At 41.0% G+C, this 21,169-nt stretch overlaps 2 protein-coding genes and 2 non-coding genes across 5 annotated transcripts; 1 reads left to right on the top strand and 3 right to left on the bottom strand.

The window, feature by feature from the left end:
• Positions 1-1,326: 1,326 nt before the first annotated feature.
• On the bottom strand, positions 1,327-4,907 carry EEF1B2 (eukaryotic translation elongation factor 1 beta 2). The gene is made up of 6 exons (XM_033065158.2): positions 4,773-4,907; positions 4,461-4,583; positions 3,279-3,402; positions 2,840-2,906; positions 2,041-2,166; positions 1,327-1,595 (listed from the first exon to the last, which is right to left on the bottom strand). The coding sequence occupies exons 1-6, from the start codon at positions 4,850-4,852 to the stop codon at positions 1,441-1,443; spliced, it is 675 nt and encodes a 224-aa protein (XP_032921049.1). The 5' UTR covers positions 4,853-4,907; the 3' UTR covers positions 1,327-1,440.
• LOC116999108 lies at positions 2,395-2,529 on the bottom strand. The gene has a single exon (XR_004418522.1). It is a non-coding gene; the product is annotated as a small nucleolar RNA SNORA41 (small nucleolar RNA).
• Positions 2,974-3,057, bottom strand: LOC116999105. The gene has a single exon (XR_004418519.1). It is a non-coding gene; the product is annotated as a small nucleolar RNA SNORD51 (small nucleolar RNA).
• A 499-nt stretch (positions 4,908-5,406) lies between the features above and the next one.
• Positions 5,407-20,132, top strand: NDUFS1 (NADH:ubiquinone oxidoreductase core subunit S1). 2 transcript variants are annotated; one of them, XM_033065156.1, is made up of 19 exons: positions 5,407-5,492; positions 6,010-6,077; positions 6,281-6,372; positions 7,771-7,878; positions 8,971-9,047; positions 9,127-9,208; positions 9,317-9,447; positions 10,151-10,336; positions 11,925-12,059; positions 12,440-12,554; positions 13,518-13,663; positions 14,150-14,278; positions 15,262-15,391; positions 15,877-16,037; positions 17,486-17,640; positions 18,220-18,395; positions 19,119-19,253; positions 19,429-19,501; positions 19,779-20,132. In XM_033065156.1, exons 2-19 carry the CDS (start codon positions 6,014-6,016, stop codon positions 19,868-19,870), a joined length of 2,187 nt encoding a protein of 728 aa, XP_032921047.1. In that variant the 5' UTR covers positions 5,407-5,492; positions 6,010-6,013; the 3' UTR covers positions 19,871-20,132. The 2 variants fall into 2 exon arrangements, with proteins under 2 accessions (XP_032921047.1, XP_032921048.1); XM_033065157.2 differs by lacking the exon at positions 5,407-5,492 and adding an exon at positions 5,773-5,863.
• The last annotated feature ends 1,037 nt before the right edge of the window (positions 20,133-21,169 follow it).

Raw genomic sequence — 21,169 nt, forward strand, 5'->3', positions numbered from 1 at the left:
ATTTATTGCTTTTAACAGCACCATGACATGGTGAAACTAAGCTACATGATTTTAGCAGAAACAACAGCTAAAGAACTGCCACAGAAAGGGTACTGTTCAGGAGACAGGTTTATGGAAGGTGGCAAGTAAGCCTGTAACAATACTCACTTTCAGATCTTTAGCCGTGCTTTAAGCCTCTGGCAAGCAGATTTTTTTCTAAGACAAATTATAAACAAAGCTCATGCATAATCTGAATTTGGCAGACCTTTAAACAAGGAGCAAGAGGGCCTGCTGTGCCAGGTAACCACACAGATGCCCTGTGAAAAATACAACAAAGAATTACTTAAGCTGCTGCTGTCAGACTTTGACACTGAGCATCTGCATCTCGGAGTGATCAATGCAGCACATAAAAGGATTCCACTTCATGGTCTCAGTAAATCCTGTCAGTCCAATGCAAGGCCTAGAATTAGGAATTTGTTTAGGAGCTTCACAAGTTTGACAGCTTCTACATTTGTATCGTTCACATAGACAGCTTTTGGGATTTATTCCTGATAGGTTCCTCACTCACTAAAAGAAATGTCAAAATCCATCCAGAAACCAATCTGGAGCTGAGTAAACAGCTCAAATTGCTGTGAATTTCACTACTTTCTCTATCCTTTACGTGCTTGCATTTCCAGCTGTTTTTCCATTGCTGTTGTTTATGGTGCAGTTGGTGGGACAGAGCCCTGCCGTGGCTGCAGCCCCCGGCTAATTCCCGTGGGCAATTCCCGATTCCTGCCCTGCCCCGGGCACCGCCGGGCTCGCAGCGCCCCCCAGAGGCAGCGCCCGCGCCCCGCAGGGGAGCGCCTCCTCTGCTCCAGACATCATTTACTCTTTAATTATGACACAAAACTCGACGCTGTTTCAGCGCAAATGTTTCCAAGCCTCAGAGGAAAAAGTTTCAAGTCATGGAATAGGTGAAAAAGTATCAGGGTAATCTCAGCCCTTAGCTCCGGAGCACTGCAAGCCACTTTGAACTTAGCTAAAACTCCAGTGAGGGAAACAAAGCTATCAACAAAGGCCGTGGTGTATTTGGTTAGTCACCACCCTTATTGACCCACAAGGAATTTATACTGGTTTACCCACTTGCACTTTGACTGAGCCCTGCTCCTTTCCCTTAAAACCATCCCTCCTCCCAGAGGAATTCCAGAGACTTCCAAAGAAGCAATCTCCTCTGCAGATGGAAGAAAGACCATTTCAATGTTTTAAAGCCATGGTAATGTTAACTGTGAAGTGATGCTCTGCTCAAGCTCCTGGGTACTACAGGGAGGTGTGTCAGGGCAACCTTGAAATTCAGTATCAACTTCTACTTTACCCACTAAGAAAAGCTTACATTTGTGAGCTGGATTACTCAAAGATTCTGAAACAAACACAGACACCACACGTTTTTTGCAACAACATTTATTCTAGATATATCAAGACTTAAATCTTATTGAAAGCAGCTACATCCATTGATTGTACATAATCTTCAAAAGCTGTTATTCTCTCTTCCAGCATATCTGTTCCAACTTTATCATCTTCAACAACACACTGGATCTGAAGCTTTTTGATACCATAGCCAACAGGTACAAGCTTGGCTGCAAAATAAAACAATCATTTAGTACTCCTTTATCGGTGGAATCTTTTAAAAACACCTATCTAAAAATAAACTGACCAAAACAATTTGCAGGAATATATAAAAACAGCCTTTGGTACACATTATGGACTATCTGTTTAACAACCCAGCATCCATTACAACTGATAGAAAAAGTTTCTTTCTGCGGACCTCCGCCCCTTTCCCAAACCAGTGACGCAGGTGGGTCAGGGTGTTTGTTGCATCAGGAATTGTACAGGGAGATGCAGCATAGCAGAGCATAAGTTTTATAGCTTTTAAAACCTGTATTTGAATCTTAACCAGGCCACTGCATTTGCATCTGTACACTGCAGAGATCAGCAAACAGTGAGCACAAGTCCAACCACTCACACACTGTCCCAAGGGCCTGCACTCCCTCTCTCCCTGCTCTGGCATTTCCCCATACTTACAAGATCCCCAGACCAAGCCATCTGCCTGAATGCTTCGAACACACTCCTCTAGTTTGGCCATGTCTGTCTCATCATCCCAAGGTTTCACATCAAGCAAGATTGATGACTTGGCAACAACAGCTGGTTCTGGGGGAAGAAAATCACCATGAAAAGGTAGGAATCCTTTAAAAACTCATTAATATACTTGTGAACTGGTTTTATGAGAGCAACTTCTCCAGTTTCATGAACCAGAACCTGCTCACATTGCTGTGACAGGCTTTTGGTATCCGTGTACATTTCTCAATTACTGCAGCTGTGTACATCCCAACATTCAGTATGTAGATACATTATGTAGACACAAATTTAAGCAGCTGACAATGTTTGTTACATAGGAAGCCCTTTTCAGAACATCTGAGAAGGAACCTAATGGCTGTGTAACAGTTTATTTTCCACAGAGGGAATACTGCAACTGCTACAGTTCTGAACAGTTACAGACCAGTAACTGTGGAGCAACTTGTGTATGGCAGCAGTTTCTCTGAACTGTGAAAGAAAATTTTCATATTATCTGTGTTTATGTAGAAAGCTCAACCTCTGGAAAGAACAAGCAGGAGTGTACGAACCAGAACAAAAAGCATGTTAACATTCCTATTTGCTATGGGAAGGCTGAGCTCATGGGCAATTCAAGTGAAACTAATTACTCCTCTCTTATTCCAGTCAAGCCAATCTATTATTACAGTTAATTAGTGTTTCTAGCCATCCTGTTCAAATGCATGAAAATTAACTCAAGCATAAAAGATGAGGAAGTTCTCAGCACACATACTTTTGGACTTCTTTGATTCATACTGGGCCAGACGTTCTTCCCTCAGTTTCTTTGCTTCTTCACTTTCCTGAAAGGGAAATTTGAGTTACAGAAAAGCTCCAAACCTCAGCATCTCCAAAGCACTACCAAACTGACTGGTATCTACTCAGATAAAAACAAATCATCACGGTTGTCAGCCGAAAGATGGTGATTTTTTGTTTTACTCATCATGTAACCAGTCAAAGTTGGATGGTTCACCCCATTCCAATACATTATTTTCTAACTTTCAGGTTTTTACCTTCCAAGCTTTCCTACTCTACAAAGATAGCTACACTTGAGAATTTCAAGTAGGATCTGTTATCAAGGTGCTAAGTAACTTCGACTAGATCAAGGTGAAAATCTGCAAACCTGTGTTAATTTCTAAAAAGCAATAAAAATAATACAAAAAGGTAACAAGTACCTCCTCATCATCAGATCCAAAAAGGTCAATGTCATCATCATCTTTGCTATCCGTGGCTGCACCTGTTGTGTCCTCAACATCAGCAGGACCATATTTTCCCAAAGCCTTCTTTACTCCTGGCAAGCTGAAAGAAAAATGCAGATAATTAGGAACCTACTCAAACATCAAAACAATCCCTGCCAGTTTATGAATGCACCTACAACTGCATTTATAATGAAAAATTTGTGCTAAAGAGAATAAAAAAACCAATTCTGCTACTTGAAATCAGAACCTCATGAAAAACAGCCCTCAATGTTCCTGACATGCCAGCAGAGTAATCTGAACATGCATTTGCTGTAGCTCATCAAAGCTGGTATGATCCTGCCCAACTAAGTAGATGGATAGGAAAAGCTTTATTATTGGAATCCTTTACCTGCACTATATTCTGTCTAGGAAGAATTACCAACTTCTTGTTCACATTTCCTTAGAACTACTTTCATTGGTTCAAAAACTAGTAAGTTACTGAAAATACGTTACTGCAAAGTGCTGCTGTCCCACATTTAAGTGAACACTTTACTCTAAACCCTCACTCTCAACAGGACAAGGCACCAGAACTCCCTGAATTCACCTTCTCTTGCAGCTCATATAGTCCTGTTACCTTAGAATCAGCTCATAGCTGTATTGCTGATGTGAACAGCTGTTACTGAAGCCATAAAACTGGCTTGATTGCAGGAACTGTAAGCAGTTTCCAGGTACTTTATCAAACCACTTCAGAATCTCAGTGCCCTTTAGCATGACAAAAGCTTCAGAAATGGACAGGAGACTGAAGAGTTTCCTCCAAAGAGGACTGGGGCTCAGAGGAAGCAGTGCAGCAATACTGACCCTACCTATGCTGTACCTTTTCAGAGAGGCCTGCAGTCTCCATGGATGACAATACAGCACCTTTCACGAACACTTAAAACCACTAAAAAAGAAAACACATACTATTTCCTTCCAGATCTCCTTTTCTTTCCATATCATTTAGTACTGCAAATCATTAATTTTATCTCCTGTACTGGCAGAAGACAGTCTGCCGTGTTTCTGCCCCAACAACGCAAAATGCCACGTGGTGCCACTGGAAACCAGTTTTGTTCAGACTCGAACGCACGCAACAATTTGCAGGCTAGTTCGGGCAAATACTGCAGCTTCAGAGTTTAACCATACCTTGCCTTTTGCTTTTCGTACGACTTAATATGATTGTACCACCGGAGAGCATGGAACAAGTCTGCAGGCGGCGGGGCAGCGATCGCTTCGAAGACTGCAATGTCAGCCTGCGAAGGGACGTACCTGCGGAGAACAAGCCCAGTGACCGCCCTCGCTCGGGCACGCAGCAGCACGTGGAGCGGCGGCGGCCGCCGGGCAGCGCCGCCCGTGCCGCTGCCGGGGTGACTCAGGGCCTCCCGCGCCCCCAGCGCTTATCTCCCCCAGGTCCGACTCACCTCCCCCGCACCCCGGGACCCCCCCGCCGCCCCTCACCCCTCGATGTAGCTCTTGTCGGCCAGGAAGTCATTGAGGACGCGGAGGCCCGCGGCGGACTTCAGGTCCCCGAAGCCCATGGCGGCTGCGCCCGCCCCGACCGCCACCGCCGCGGGAAAGGGGCTCCACGCGCCTGCGCCGGCCTTATATAGTGTGGGTATCCCTCCGCGGCACTGCACGCAAGTGTATTCCTCCGCGAGAGCGAGCCGCCAGGTAGCTCCTCACGGGTCGGCTGCTGCAGCGCAGGGCGCGCAGCGGACGGGACACCAGAGGTGCGGGAAAGCGTCGAAGTAATAAAAGTGAGATTGACTATAAGTCCTAAGAAGGTTTGCGGCGTTACAGGGGTTTTGTAACATTGCACTGTCGCCACACCCCGCCCCGCTGGCACAGCGGAAGTTGCCGGAGTTTGGCGAAGAAAGAGGCGGAAAGGGACGGAAATTGCCGAGGGAAGGGCAGTGCGTGTGACGGTGGCCGAAAAGGCTGTGGGCTAGCGGCGGAAATTGCCCGTGTCATCGTTCTCCGATAGCTTGCCGGAAATACCCGAAGCGGTTCGTTCCGGAGGTTGCCGAGCGCGGACTGCCCTCTCCGGAGATTGCCGAAGGAGGCTCCGGAGACAGCCGAAGGAGGCTGAGGGCAGCGGCGGAAAGGCCCGAGGCCGCCGCCATAGAGGCCGAGGCGGAGCGCAGCCGTCCCGCGGCGCCGCCGCCAGTCCCGCGCCAGGTAACGGCGGTGCCGCTGCGGGCGGGCTCGGTGGGCGCGGGAGCCGCTGCTCCGGGCGCCTGCGCTGCCGCCGCTCCCGGTGTCCTTGACGGGCCGGGCGGCGGGCCGGGGGCTGCATGGCGGGCTGCGGCGCCTCCAAGGTGACCCCCGCGCCGGGGAGCGCTGTCGCCGGCCGTGCCCTCGGCCCCGGGGACGGCGACACCGCGCCCGCCGCCGCAGAGCTGTGCCCGCCGCCGCCGAGCTGCGCCGTCCGGTGTCCGGTCCGTGGGGGAACGGGGCTGGCGCTGCGCTGCAGGCGGGCAGGCCGCTCGGTGACATTCCTGTGTGTGATGTGTAGATTGTTAGAGAATCGTGTCTTGCGTTTGAAGGAGGTAACTCGCTCTCCCATAAGTGTACGCATAGGTGTGCATACGTGCTCCTTTGTAACCGGTGAAGAAGCTTTTTTTCTGCCCGTTTAAAACTTGGCCGGCAAGCATTTGAGCTGATAACAACAGTGCTGTTTTCTCTCTTACCAAAGCACCATGCTTCGACTGCTTGCTGTCCCCAGGACCTTGGCTGGTGTCACCCAGTCCTCCAGAGTATGTGGTAAGTGTCTGTAGTTTATATCTTCGTCTCTGATGATAAATGTACGTGCAGTGCATTTATCGAAGGGGACACACACATACTGGGTTTGCAGGCACACAGATTTTGTGTTGCACTCTCTAACTAAAATGAGGAGTGGGGGGTCTGATGTTTCCATCTAGCAGTAAGTGAAAGTTGTGTTTGTTTTCTTCTTCCATGTCCTTCAGGGCGTACAACTGCAACAGCAGCCAGCAACCAAATAGAGGTGTTTGTGGATGGCCATCCTGTGTTGGTGAACCCCGGAACCACAGTACTGCAGGTGTGAGGAGTAGCATTCTCAATTTTCTGGGGACTTTCCATCTCACTTCTTGGCAGCATGTTCTGTTCCATACAGCAAAAAGCCACCTGCCTTTAAGTTGTTTCTTGCAATTCTTTAGGGGTGTTTTAACTGACTGTGATGCAATTTCATTTGACAGAAATCCTTGGGGGAGTTCAGTGTTTGAAAAATAAAAATATGCCATAGATGCCTGAAAGAAGATGCGTGCAGCATCATTCCCAGCTGCAAAACTTTATGCAATGCAATAACAGATGTCGATAAATTCTGGTTGAACTTCTGTCTCTGAACATGACATGACCTTGTAGTCTCTCAGACCCTGTGCATTTTGTATCTTATTACAGTGTTTCTTGGGTAAATGAGGGATTGTCTCCTTTTAGTTATTACTTACTAGGATTCAGAGTGCTCATCCTTAGCTGCTTTTATTTAAGAAGGGGAACCTGGATCTCCCAGCCTGTACTGAGCATTGTAGCTTTTCAGGCTAAAATTTCAAGTAAAACATTTTTTAAAGAAGCCTTTAAATGAAGATGTGGTATAATGAGTTACAACATTAAAATACACAATTTATTTCAAGATACGGCCCTTGATCTTTGGATACAAGTTCCTAATTTATTTAGGTGTTAGAATGTCCCAGGAGGAACTTAGTGTAAATTTTCTTCAATGCTATTTTTTTTAAAAATTAGCTTTTCAGTTTAGCCAATGTGATTATTCTTGGTAGAAATTGTCAGAAAAACTAGATCTTGTTAAAGTTTTTTTATTAAATTGGGTGGCATTTCTTCTGGCAGGCATAGCTATAATACTGTATCACAGATCCCATAAGCTGTGGAGGTTTTATGCAGGAAAGGCTGTCTTATCTGTTCTTTGGAAATCTGTTGGCTCTGTCCTCCTGTGTCTCCTTCTGTCATGTTGTCTTTGAATTTGGGGTCTGCTGAAATTGAAGATTGTGCTGGAGTACCTTTAGACAGAGTATCTGTGTTGTTGGATTATCAGAAATCATAACGCTTGCTCTTTTTATGGTTTTCAGTTTTTATTTTGATGCACTTTTCTGTAAAGAGTGTATAAGTTCTTTAAAAAGTTGTTTGTATTGCTAGTGCCCTGTTGCAGAGAATTCTGTCTATTATTGGAGGAAAGGATGAAAGAAAGGTCAGTTCTCATTTCCTCAATCACTTACAAAGATTAGAAAAGCTATATTTTTAATCCTGACTTTTTTTTTTGCTTCCTCACATTTTTTATTTATGGTCACTTCTTAAGATGAAAGGTCAAGTGCAGTCTTTTCTTGAACATTGACAGTGTTACTCTTTGAAAAGCTGCATAGTGTTTTCTGAGGTGGGACTGAAAACTCTTAAGATTTAATTTTCCTTTGTTTCTTATTTTTTCTTATAGGCCTGTGAAAAGGCTGGAGTTCAGATACCTCGTTTTTGTTACCATGATCGTCTCTCTGTTGCTGGCAACTGTAGGATGTGTCTTGTGGAAATAGAGAAAGCTCCAAAGGTATTGTTTGTGTTTCATAGAAATTGCAGTATGGAATTCAGTAGGAATTTTTTGCTGTGCTTGGACCTAGGTTTGCATCTTGTAAATACTTGTTGTCATTCAGCTGCTCCAAGTAGTTTTTTCTCATTTCCCCATTGGACTGCAGTTATTGCCTATGAGTCAGAATCAGTTCCCAGTTCTCAGATTATTATGGACTATTTTCCTCTTGGACATGAGTATTTGATAGCTGTGTGTTTGCTGTTAGATGCATTTTATGCTTTGTGTAGTTCAAGCTTCAGCCACACATTTTCAGCTGATCCTACATAAATAACAAACTTCAGATACTGTATGAATTTAGTAGGATTAGTACCTGAAGGTTTATTTTAAGTAGAGATTGCAGTTAGCTAGTCATTTATATTGTAATGCATTGATATCTGTTGTGAAATAGTTAATTTCTGAAGTGAACACTGTCTTCAGCAGTACTAAGAAATCTGTGCACATTGTTTAGGAGTTCAGTCTTGGATTACCCATTTATACTCACACATGAAATTTTTTAGCTCATCCTAACTTCAATTCCATAGTTTGTGTCTCTGGGTATATTGGGTTATCACTAAAGGTGGAAGTCATGATTAAAAAGTAAGAGGGATTTGTTTATGGAGCAGGAGTTTTTGTTAATCTTGCAATAATCTTGAGAAGAATTTTATTCCAAGACTTTATACAGGCTGTGTGCAAATAAATGTCTTTAAAGGATTCATACTCTGAATTTTAGTTGTAGAGGTTTTCTGTATGTCTGCAGAAGGTCTTTCATTTGTCTTTGATTACACCTGACATTCTTAATGCTGTAACTGCTTGAATTGGGACCGGGAATTGTAGAATTTTCAACTTTAAATAAATCATAATTGATTTAGCCTTTTTATATAGCAGATTGTTAATAAATATGGCTTCTTTATCAGTTAGCTTATTTGTTTTTCCTTGCAGACCTTGCTTATTTTCCTTTATTTCTATTTTTCTGTAACAGAAACCTGTGTTAGAATTGAGGGGGGAGGTAGGGGTTTGTGCCCATGCTGAGAAGAAATATATTGTGTTCATGCATGCTTTTTGTGGTGATTACAGCCCGTTGCTGCTTGTGCCATGCCAGTTATGAAGGGCTGGAATATACTGACAAACTCTGAGAAGTCCAGGAAAGCAAGGTACCTTTCTTTTAGCCTGCTTTGACTGTCTGCCAAATGATGTTAAGTTGACGTTAACTTCATTCTCTGAACCCAACAGAGAGGGTGTAATGGAGTTTCTGCTGGCAAATCACCCACTGGACTGTCCTATCTGTGATCAGGGTGGAGAATGTGATCTACAGGTACAACATCCAATTAAACTATGTAGACTTATGTTTAATGCTCTCATCTTAGGTGAAATTGTGCCTTCCAGCAGTGTGGATATGTGTGTGTTGTGTTGTCTGTTGTAGGACCAGTCAATGATGTTTGGCAGTGATAGGAGCAGATTCAGAGAGAGCAAACGTGCTGTGGAGGACAAGAACATTGGCCCATTAGTCAAAACCATCATGACTCGGTGTATACAGTGCACCCGATGCATCAGGTAAAGTCCTTTACTTTCACTGAGGAGGGTACTATGCAGGCATGTATGTGTCATTTTGTTACTAGTGAAGGAAACCCTATGAGGGGGGGTAGTCAGTTTTTTAAAAAAATTATTTTCTGATTGTACTTAAAAATTTTATTTCTGTTAGTGACTGATAGCTGGTTTCCTGGAACTACCAGACAGGAAATAGAGAAAGATGGCCAATGAATGAAAGTGGAATCAGAGTTCTGCAGGGTAGAACTGGTCCCATGGTGTTGGTGCCAGAATGGATATGTGACTTCCTCAGCCACAGTTGTAAGATTTATTTATTTTTTATAGCCTCTGGTAGCTATATTTATGTTGTTCTGTAGCCCTGAGATGCTGCACTGGCCAGGCTGATGGAACAGAATACAATGTACCCAACTAGTTCTAGAAAGAGCTTGTCAGTTAGGACTAGTCTTGGACTCAGTTTGTGTAATACAGTGAGTACTGAGCTGCTGTGTTTTGATATAACTCCCTATAGTTTTTGTAGCCCTTTCTGAATGAAATTCTGTGGATGGTCCTGCATGTGATGGTGCTGGCTAATGCATCCAAACAATTGTTTCCTTCTTTCAGGTGTATGAAATAATGTTTTATCTTAAGAAAATGAGATGAGGGCTGAAAAATGCTCTGTGTTGCAGTTGTACATGCCAGATGTGTTTCTCCTTCTTTGTGCACCTACCAGGTTTGCTAGTGAGGTTGCAGGGGTGGATGACTTGGGAACAACTGGAAGAGGAAATGATATGCAAGTTGGTACTTATGTTGAGAAAATGTTTATGTCTGAGTTATCAGGAAATATTATTGACATCTGCCCAGTTGGTGCTCTTACCTCCAAGCCATATGCCTTTACTGCACGCCCATGGGAGACAAGGTAGGTGTCTTAACTCCTACTGAACACACAGCTTTCTCTGTTTGTGGTACACTTTACCTTAGAATATGTCCATCTCTGATACCAAGGGTTTTCTGATTTTTATTTTCTGCATTTTTGTTGTAGACTTTTCCATAGACTGAATTTAACAAAAATTTTGTTCCTTAGAGCTTATTTAAGGAAAGGAAGAATGTTATAGCTTGTAGACTGTTCTGCCCTTGTTTTTACCCTACAATGTTTGGACTTGTGGGTTGTGCTGATTGCTTTGTAAAAGACGCGTATGAAGGAAAATACAAATTCATTAACTCACTAATTGTTGGTGATATTATTTAAAATATCTTGTGAAACTAAGCTGTTCAGCCTCAGAGCAGATCTCTGTGTGATTTTCTTAAGTAGTTGCTTAAACAAGACCTGAAACACATTCAGGAGACAGAATCACAGAACATTAAGGCTTGGAGAGGACCTTGAAGATGATCGAGTCACAACAGCCCCTGCCATGGGCATGGATGCCTCTCTCTAGATCAGGTTACTCAAGATTGGCCTCGAACATAGGAACATGCTGGTTTTAACCATCCCAAGGATATTCAAAATCCCCAGGAGCTGCTGTAATTAGTCTGGAGGAGCAGGGGCAGGGGGAGGAAGGTGCCTCCCCGCAGATGGGTTCTCCGGGAAGGTGGAGGCTGTAATTCCCAACCGTGTCCACTGGAAGGCTCCCAAAGCACAGAGCCAACAGCGGTGCTGGGTGCAAGCTCTGCTCTCCACCAGCAATTTTGTCCTGTCATAAACCAGTGGCACACTGTGACAGAATGACATCCCTAACCCACCTTCAGGATGATAAACAGCAAACAAGGAACACATCCAGGCAGCAAGGTGTTCCATAACACAGCTCTGAGAACGTGTGCAGCAACTCCGAGACCAGCAGCTTTTAAACTAATACAAGTGCTTATAAAAAATTTGTTTCCACGTGCTCTGGTCAGATCCGTTGTTACCTCAACTCTTCGTGCTCCACACTGGATGCTTTAAAAGACTGTTGTGATTTAACTCAAAAGGCAGCTAAATACCACATAACCAGTTGCTCATTTCAGCCCCCCATGGAGAATAGAAGAGGAAGTTGGGGGGGGGAAATGTAAAATCTGTGGGCTGAAATACAGTTTAATCGGACAGAAGAAGAAAATTACAATAATTATAAAAGAATTAGAATGTACAAAGCAAGTGATGCACACTGCAATTGCCCAGCCAGTCCCTGAGCAGCAGCCCCAGGCATCTTCCCCCCTCGTTCACATGCTGAGCTTGCTGCTGTGTGGTGCAGAACATCCCTTTGGCCCACTGGGGTCAGCTGTCCTGCCTGTGTGCCCCCAGCCTCCTTGCTGATGGGATTGGGTGAGAAGCTGAAAAGTCCTTGATGTGGTGTAAATGTTGCTTAGCAACAACTAGAATATCCCTGTGTTATCACACTATTCTCACCCTAAATCCAAAATACATCTCTATACCAGTTACTAGGAAGAAAATTTTCTCTATTCGGGCCAAAAATAAAGACACTTGCTGCTTATATATGGAAGACTGCAAGTGGTTTATTTGTTCTTCTAAACAGGAAGGTAGAGTCAATTGATGTTCTTGATGCAGTTGGAAGCAACATCGTAGTGAGCACGAGAACTGGGGAAGTGATGAGAATTTTGCCAAGGCTGCATGAAGATATCAACGAGGAGTGGATATCTGACAAAACCAGGTGTGTGGATGTGCTTGAACCCACATGTGTTTATGCATGCATTAAAGGCAAACTTTGCAGAACCAGAAATGTGCACAGCAGCACTGACTTTGGTATTCAGCTGTTAGTATTGTAAAGCTACAGTGAAGAATAATTGTAAAATATGTTTTTTAATTCTATAATTGAAGCTACTGAGTTTTCTAGTGTTCTGATTTTTGTAACATTTATTCACAGTAGCTTTTATTTCTGTTACTGATTGTTTTGTGAGTTTTTGAACTTTCAGGGAAAATATTTCTTGGTTTTCTCTTTTCTAAAAGCCTGCAATTAGAAAACTCACTCACAGAATTATACACAATTATCTTTGTCTTTGGTCTTTTATAATATTCTTGGTGTTCCCTCAGGTTTGCCTATGATGGTCTGAAACGTCAGAGGCTTACTCAGCCAATGATCAAAAATGAGAAAGGAGTATTTGTTTATGCCTCATGGGAGGATGTATTAGCTCGTGTTGCTGGTGTGGTAAGAACAATTTTCAATATAAGTAGTCTAAAATTAATTTCCCAAGCTGGATGTATTACAAATACTATTAGAAAATTAGTTATATTAAAAAGGCTTTTTTCTTTAAGTTTAGCAGGGAACATTTGACTTCTAATTCATTGTGTTTCCACTTAAGTTTCTTATTTTGACTAATATTTACTGTTTCATTGATTGGACCTTTTAAAGAACTTTTTCTTATCATGATTTCATTTGAAGCTTTGTGAGAGAAATTACTTTTATTTAAATAGGAAAGTAAACTGTTTCTTCAGAATTTTAGGAGGAAGCAATTTTCCTGAATACTCTGACCTATCTAAAGGCGTCTTTAAATTTATTTAAACTGTGCTATCACCACTTTTGCTATCAAAGACATTAAGTCTGTATTACTTATATCTGAATTGTGCTTTCCTCAGTGCTTTCTCTGTGTGGTGATTGATTCTGCAGCTCAAATGAAGTGCTGCATGACTGCTCTGGATTTTGATTAAAAATTTTATGTGGGTGAAGTAGAATTGAATAACTGTAATTGAACTTTCCTCAAGGATGTTTTTGCTCATGGTACAGTGGCATGGTTAGTTACAAAAGCTATTGCCTCTCAGATAATACCTTTGAGTTAAGTTTACTACCAGAGCTTGTGTTATGGGAGTTTGTATTCTGTCTGCACTGTGGCTTTGTTAAAATAAAAGCATTCATCAACCTTCCTCTCTCACCACACCAAATGAGAATTAGCTACATCTGAGTGATAGCTCAAGTGGGAGAGGCTTGCATAGAATACAGAAAGCTCTTTGCTTATCATGAGTTCTGGAGTTGCTGATCTTTTTGTGTTACTCCAGGCCAGTGGTTGCACTGCTGGCTTTGGCACACCCTAATATAACAAATACTTACCTGGGCTAAATGAGAATTTATTTCAGTGGTTTCTTTTGTGTATGTTTATACTTCCTTTCTCTCCAGCTCCAGGCAGTGGAAGGTAAGGCAATAGCAGCAATTGTAGGAGGGCTGGTGGATGCAGAAGCACTAATAGCTCTGAAAGACCTACTGAATAGAGTGAATTGTGACACGCTCTGCACTGAAGAGATCTTTCCTACTGCTGGAGCTGGGTAAGAGGACAGGCAATGTCTCTCTGTAATTAATATGTTAATAAGCTTTCCAGTCTGCAGATCATCTCATGGCAATATTCTGAAATTAGCAGAGATAACAACTGCTGATGTATCAGCAGGATTTATTTGAATTTACAATACTCACATATAGAGAGTATTTATGGACTGCGAGTTGATTCGTAGTCTCTACTCCAGCTAAGGTTGCACACTTACCCATGTTGTACTGAATGTACAGCTGCTGCAGTTTAACAGTCAGTCACAGAAAGCCAGTTACATTCTGCTGTGAGCTGGATAAGTTAGTCTATTGCTATTTGTGGTGTGAAAACTTTAGTACAGTTATGATTAGTAATTTGGATTGAGAAGTCTCTTCTTTCTCTTCCTTTTCCTGGGATTAAAAAGTATTTTGAGGATCTACAGTCTTTACCATAGCTTCATTCCTTCCCTCTATTGAATTCTCATCCTCTTTCTTACATCTTTTTGTTGTAGCACAGATTTACGTTCTAACTACCTGCTGAATACTAAGATTGCTGGGGTGGAGGAGGCAGATGTCCTCCTTCTGGTTGGCACCAATCCACGCTTTGAGGCACCGCTTTTTAATGCTAGAATTCGAAAGAGGTTTGTATTCCTTGGTGATAATAAGCATGTGAGTCCATCTGGATTTGAGAACGTGCTCGGTTGGAGCTGCAGGCAGTAACTTGAGAGCATTCATTCAGATGGGATCATTGGATTTAGTTCACCTTTTAGTAAAGGGAATGGTGATTTATGTGTGGAAAAAGGGTAGTAGCCTGTAGTGTAGAGCTAGTTCATTCTCACTTTGACATTTTACATTAAGTTCATCTACTTAGACATTTATTCCTTTGTTACGTTACACAGCCACCTCAGATTTTCTGTTTTATAGAAGTCTGTTAAAGCATATTCCTTAAAGATTTATTTTCAGCATCAGCTTTTTATATTGTAACAAATCAGATGTGCTGAGTTCAGAAGCAGTCATTCCAGTTTAACATTTTCTTTGCCAAGTAGTGTGTGGCTTTCCCAAACTTCTGAACGTAACCAATTCAATTTTAGTAAGATATGTCAGTATGAGGCAAATGAAGTCTATAAAAGCCCTGTCCTTAATCTTTGAAAATACAAAATTTTAAACAGTAATGCAATTGAAATTTTGAAAGAAGAAAATACAGTGAGACTTTTGAATATATATTTTCATTTATTTTTATAAGTCTGTGCCATGAGAAGCTGCAAAAAAGAAAAAATTTCTAACCGTCTAAATTTTTCTGTGTTTATCTAAGAAGTAAGTGGATTTTTAAAATTGAATTGCCAGAAGCTTGAGAGGGGAGGAGGGAATTAAGTAACAACCTTGTAAGGTGTGTTGCTGTACTGGAATTTCTGGAATATATCTAGAGAAATAATCCTTCTAAAAAACCTAGAGGCTTGCTTAACATTCAGAATAAAGCTAAATTTCATCTTACCAAAATAATGAATGCCTTTTAAATTCCTTTGCAATTCTATTTTAAGCTACTGCTGAAATTAAAATTAGTGGCTTTGGTTGGGTAAAACTCTGTATTTCTTTAATTTTTATAAAATGTTTGTTGTATTTCCAGCTGGCTTCACAATGACTTGAAAGTGGCCCTTGTTGGCTCTCCTGTGAATTTGACCTATACATATGAACATCTGGGAGAGTCCCCACAGATACTTCAGGACATTGCTTCTGGCAAACATCCCTTCTCCGAGGTACACACAACTTAAGAGTGTGACTGTTAAATTCCACAGGTATTGAGTAATATTCTGAATTCCCCAGAGACAGATTTGAAGAAAAATCTGTGTTCTAGATGGGGTTATTTGCTTTTAATCAAATGCAAAAATGAGGTAATGATTAGTGTGCACCAGCATGTATAGACTGTGTAATATATTCAGGTGTGTAAAACTTTGCAGTGCAGGAAACTGCTGGGATATTTCCTGACGTAAAACAGGGTGTTTCAGGTACTGCTGTTTCCACTTAAATGTGTGGTTGTCAAGTGTACTGTTCTGTACTGGCAAGGTAATTTCCTGCTTACAGCAGTTTCTCTTGGCTTTATCTCTAAATGAAACAATGACCATTTTGGAACTGTAGGTTTGCATGGAAGACTTATGGAGAAATTAGGGGATTTACTGTGTTATCTGAACCAAGAATTGTCTTTGTAGCTGTGGAGTGAATTTCTGATTCTTGGCTTGCACAGGTGCTCAACCATGCCAAAAAGCCAATGGTGGTGGTGGGCAGCGCAGCCCTGCAGCGCGATGACGGAGCTGCCATCCATGCTGCAGTTTCCACCATTGCACAGAATGCCAGGGCCAGGAGTGGTACTGGTGCTGATTGGAAAGTCATGAACATCTTACACAGGTTTGCTTTAAAATCTTTTTGGGAGCAGCTTGCTTGCACATTGGGCTAGCAAAACCTTCTTAATAAAAATGGGTTCCTTGACCTGGCTCTCCGTGAGCTTTTATTAATTTATGATATTCAAATGTGGAATTTAAGGTTTTGATTTAGACATAGAATACAAGAGAGCTTAATAACATCTACCACAATGCTCATTAGGATGCACAGCAGACCACTGTCACTTGTTAAATGACTGCATTTTATCTAGAGGAAGAAAAACAAATGGCAAGAGTTTAAATAATGCATTTTCTTCGTTTGGGTTTTTTAATATTCCTTTTACTGTGCAGCTTCTCAATAGTTAATAGAAAGGCTTCAAAGATTTTCATTTGAGAGCTATTGATCGTAGCTATTCAGTTTGTCAGGATATTACTCCCTTTAATAGACAAGCTTCTCTTTGGGCAGTCCTTCACCACTCCCTTTCTAAAATTCTGACTCTCAAATTGAACATCTCTGTAAAGAAGAAATTATTTAACCAAATGTAATGGCTCTCAATTCTGGAGACTCAACAAATTTCTTCTGCCAAAAGCAGCTTAATTGATGTAAAAATTGTATAGTTAGAGCAGGGCTTGGTCTTCTGAAGGAAATTCAAATATAACATTCTGCTGCTGAAACTGAAATATTTAGTACCAAAATACTGAAGAGTTAAAGAACACTCATGATACAAGTGTGGTTTGGCAGTCTTTCATATTGACTTCCATACTTATGGTGCACCATCCGTTCTACCTTAAGTGTAAAAAGCAACTTAACTTATTGAAACCTTTATATTTGACTGTGTCAGACAAAATGAGTTGCATTGGAAGATTTGTGTAGAGGGAATCTTTTTTCTTTTAAATAAGACTGGCATCTGATTATGGAGGATTATGCAAAACTGTTGCTTTGGAAAAGGAAGACTGCCAGAAAATAGGAATTATAATTTAATTTTTTTAAAAGTAATTTTATGTGTGAATAAATAAATTGTGATGAAATAGTAGTCTGAAATCTTTGATTTGGAGTAGCTGATGGCCCCAGAGTTGGTCTTTCATCTTCCACGTGAGTGCCCTAAATTAAAGACCTCATGAGTTCATTCATAGCTGAAATGTCTGGAGCATCAAGCTTCATCAGTGAGCTGCCTGCCACCAGGTCTTGACTTTCAGTGTCTGCCTTTATTTTTGCTATCCCATCTTAAATAGATGAGATTGCCTGTGAAAACTTTAAATGGTGTCAGGTTGTCAAAATTCAAAACTAGCTTGATACTCTGTCAAAAATTTCAGCTGTCTTTGAGCCTCATGTTTGTCTTGTTACTATTAGGAACCTTTTACATCCCTTCAAAATATTTAGTCAGAGAAAGAAGTTAGGTCTATTCTGATGGGAGAGGGAGAATTCTGAAATTACTTAAAGTCATGATGTATTTGTTCCTACATTTGTTCCTACAGGGTTGCAAGCCAAGTTGCTGCTTTGGACCTGGGTTTCAAACCAGGAGTGGAGGCAATTAGGAAAAATCCTCCCAAAGTATTGTATCTTTTGGGAGCAGATTCGGGTTGTATAACACGTAAAGACTTGCCAAAGGACTGTTTTATCATCTATCAAGGTAATTAGATGTAAATCCAGAAATGTTGCTATCTTATTAGTTGGAGAAAAAGCATAAAAAGTGGTGAAAAACCCTTTGGGAAGTATTAGCCTCTTGTTTTCTGCTAGAAATGGGAACTTCTAATGGATAACTGAGATACTGGTTAACTATTTCTTAGGTAAAGATGGGAAACTGTTGATGAGTAATAAGGGAATATAAACCAGTACAGAGCTTCTGAAACATAGCTTCAGACCTGGCAGACAAAACAGCATTAGTTTCCAGCTGTTGTATCATACCAAAACATGATCTTATCTTAATCTAAGCATCCTTGTTCCAAGAACCTCCCAAATGTGAGTGACTATAGAGACTGAAGTACCATTTACTCCTGCTTGTATTGCGTTCATTCTCCCCACAGTATTAGCTAAGTAAGACCTCAGAGCAGCCAGCCTCATGGGCTTTGGATTATTGGCTAAGCAAAACTTAGAAAATCCTTTTTTTTCTGGGAACACAGAAATTCTATCTTATTGAAGCATTTATTTTTATTTTGACTTTCTTCTGTCTCATATGGTTGTGTACTGTTTCCTCTTTCCCGGTATTTAGGGCATCATGGGGATGTGGGAGCTCCCATGGCTGATATTATTCTCCCAGGAGCAGCATATACAGAAAAGGCAGCCACATATGTGAATACTGAAGGTCGGGCCCAGCAGACAAGAGTAGCAGTAACACCTCCTGGGATGGCAAGGGAAGACTGGAAAATTATTAGAGCTGTCTCTGAGGTATTGTTGTTAAGTTGCTTCTAGTAAAAGTATACAGAGAGGCTAAGCTCCTTTTTGTAAACACTTTCCAATGTAAAAAAAGGTAGATTTTCAGGGAAACACGTAGTTTAAAGAAGTAATGTTCTGTATTGAGTCCTATGTTAATTCTGTGAGTTAAATCATATTGTTTCCCTTTTGAGGACAGCTCTAATATTGTAGCTGCTGTATGCTGTTGAAGTGCGTAATGGGTGAAGCTTTGCAAATTTTGCAGGTCTTTGTGACGTGCTTTAGAAGAAGCTGGTGGGAACATGCAGTCTCTCGCCTTTTAGAATGAAAATAGCATAGACTCTGAGGCCAGGATCTGGTATCATTAGATGAGGTCAAATATATGCTCACTACTCAGAGGGAACAAGAAGCATTGATAATTGCATCAACTTTTATCTCATTTGGTGGTAAGCTAAGGAAAATGCAAGTATGGAAGGAGAAAAATACTTCCTTTCTTTTTAGCCTTTGTATAACAAACAGGACAGCCTGTTTTTTAACATGGGGAAGTGTTGGCTATGTAGGTATCAGAGATCCAACATAAAACTGACTTTGCTTCAGTTTGTATGTTCTAACTGCCTATATTTTCAGGAGTGTAGACTTTTCCTCATTTTACTGTAGGGATGTTAGTGGATTGGTAATCTAAACCACTATGAGTTAAATCCCTGGACTTGATGGTATTTCTTTCTGTGACTCTCTTAGTTGGCTGGTTTGACCTTGCCTTATGAGAACCTTGATGAAATACGGAAGCGTTTAGAAGAAGTATCACCCAATCTGGTTCGATACGATGATGTGGAAGAAGCAAACTACTTCATTCAGGCAAATGAATTAGCAAAGGTAAGCAAAACTGAAGCATCTTGGCATGATTTTGTGCTGTTATATAGCATAATGCTTTTTTGAAAAATCTTCATATGTACGAGAATCATTTTTTTGACCTGCACTGAATGTAGAATTCACTAAACAAGTGCTTGTCCTATCATACAGGTGACTTTCTTTTCCTTTCTTACCACAGTTAGTGAAGCAACAGCTTCTTGCTGATCCTCTTGTTCCACCTCAGCTCACAATAAAGGACTTTTATATGACAGGTATGTATAGTGTGTTCTTTCCATGCTGAGATGAGAACATTTTACTTAGCTTTATAGTGAGGTTCTTGTGATTCATTTAAAGCTTTCTGCTGATACATAGGATTTGAGACTTTTGAAGAAACAAAGTCTTTTTCAGTAAAATTATTGGGAATTTACATAAAGCACAGACTGTATTTTCAACTAAGCGATTTTATTTAACCTCTTTGTATCATGTCTCATACTATATTTATTTTGTATTGTGTCTGTGCACTGACATATTTGGATTTTTTTTTTACAGATTCCATCAGTAGAGCATCCCAGACAATGGCCAAATGTGTGAAAGCTGTTGTTGAAGGTGCCCATGCAGTAGAAGAGCCATCCATCTGCTAGAGACTAATCAGACTGCCACCACCTTCTTCTGGGTTTTTGTTGCAGTTAACTGCTGTGACTGATACATTTTTTTCAAAATCTATTTGACAGGCTGTTGTATTTTTTTTCTTCCTTCATTCACATTTTCATCGCTTTAAGTAGCCCCATCATACTGTAGGACTGTTGTTGTGCCTGAGGGAACATGCAGCACTCAACTTACTGTACCCAGAGGCAGGGTACATGATGATTGTATACAAATAAATTATAAATACCAAGCCACCCATTACCTGTGTAATTAATGTAGCTCATCCTTTTCCACAAAAAGAATTCAGTAAGCAACTCAGACTCGGTAAATCCTGATTTTCTAGGAAGGGGTTTACATGGCAAAAATACTAGATTGTAACTTCCTTCCAGAGTATCTAGGTACGTTAATATTAAACCCCAGTCAGAATGTGAACATGCTATTTTTGTTATATACTTTTAAAGCAAGTTGTCCCTCATACCTGGTTTATGCCAAAGTTCAGATGTATCTCTGCTCTGGATACTTGCATGTTTCTTCATTTAGTTTCAATTGAGACTACTCTTGGAGGAAATACAAATAATTTTGATGTTGTGGGGAAGAAAAGCAGGCTTCACACAACTTCCTCGTACTAAACTGCTTTAAAAATTAGCAGAAAGACTGAAGGCCTTTATACCAGTTCAAATACAGGGAAAAATCTCAGAATAGTTTCTCTGTTTATTGATCTTTATATAGCAAAGTGGGTGAAGGGGTTTTGTGTGGTATTTTTTGGTTGGGTGGTTGGGGTTTTTTTATGCTTTAGAATAACTTCAGAACAGTGACTCTCTCCTCTGTATTATGCTGATTAATGTAAGTTTGGAAGAAGGATAACTTGCTTTTCAACTGGCTGCTAAAGTTCAGTGTAATTCTTTCAGGAATTGTAAAAACGGGAACAGTATCATCAAGCAATCATTTCCAACTGTATTATTTTTTAAAAAAGGTGTTAATTTTGCATGGGGAAAAGCTACACTTTTCAGTGTGGAATAATGATGAATGAATGGGGGTGCTGCTATAGAAATCTTAGTTTTATGAAATTCCTTTTTTCTTCCATGCTTAAAATTTTTCAGTAACAAACACGTAACTTTTCAAAAAATTGTTTTCCTTTCACCCAGGAAGAAGACTCTTCCTGGTATATCACAGTGTCCTCACATGAGCTAAGTCTTAAATGTTGGATATGATTTTACTCAGCTTGCCATCTCCAGTTACCAACAGGGACAGGGTCAGTTCTCGTGTGGTACAGAAAAGGGTAACTGTTCATTTTA

The sequence above is a fragment of the Catharus ustulatus genome, chromosome 7 (assembly GCF_009819885.2).
Source record: "Catharus ustulatus isolate bCatUst1 chromosome 7, bCatUst1.pri.v2, whole genome shotgun sequence".
Taxonomy (NCBI): domain Eukaryota; kingdom Metazoa; phylum Chordata; class Aves; order Passeriformes; family Turdidae; genus Catharus; species Catharus ustulatus.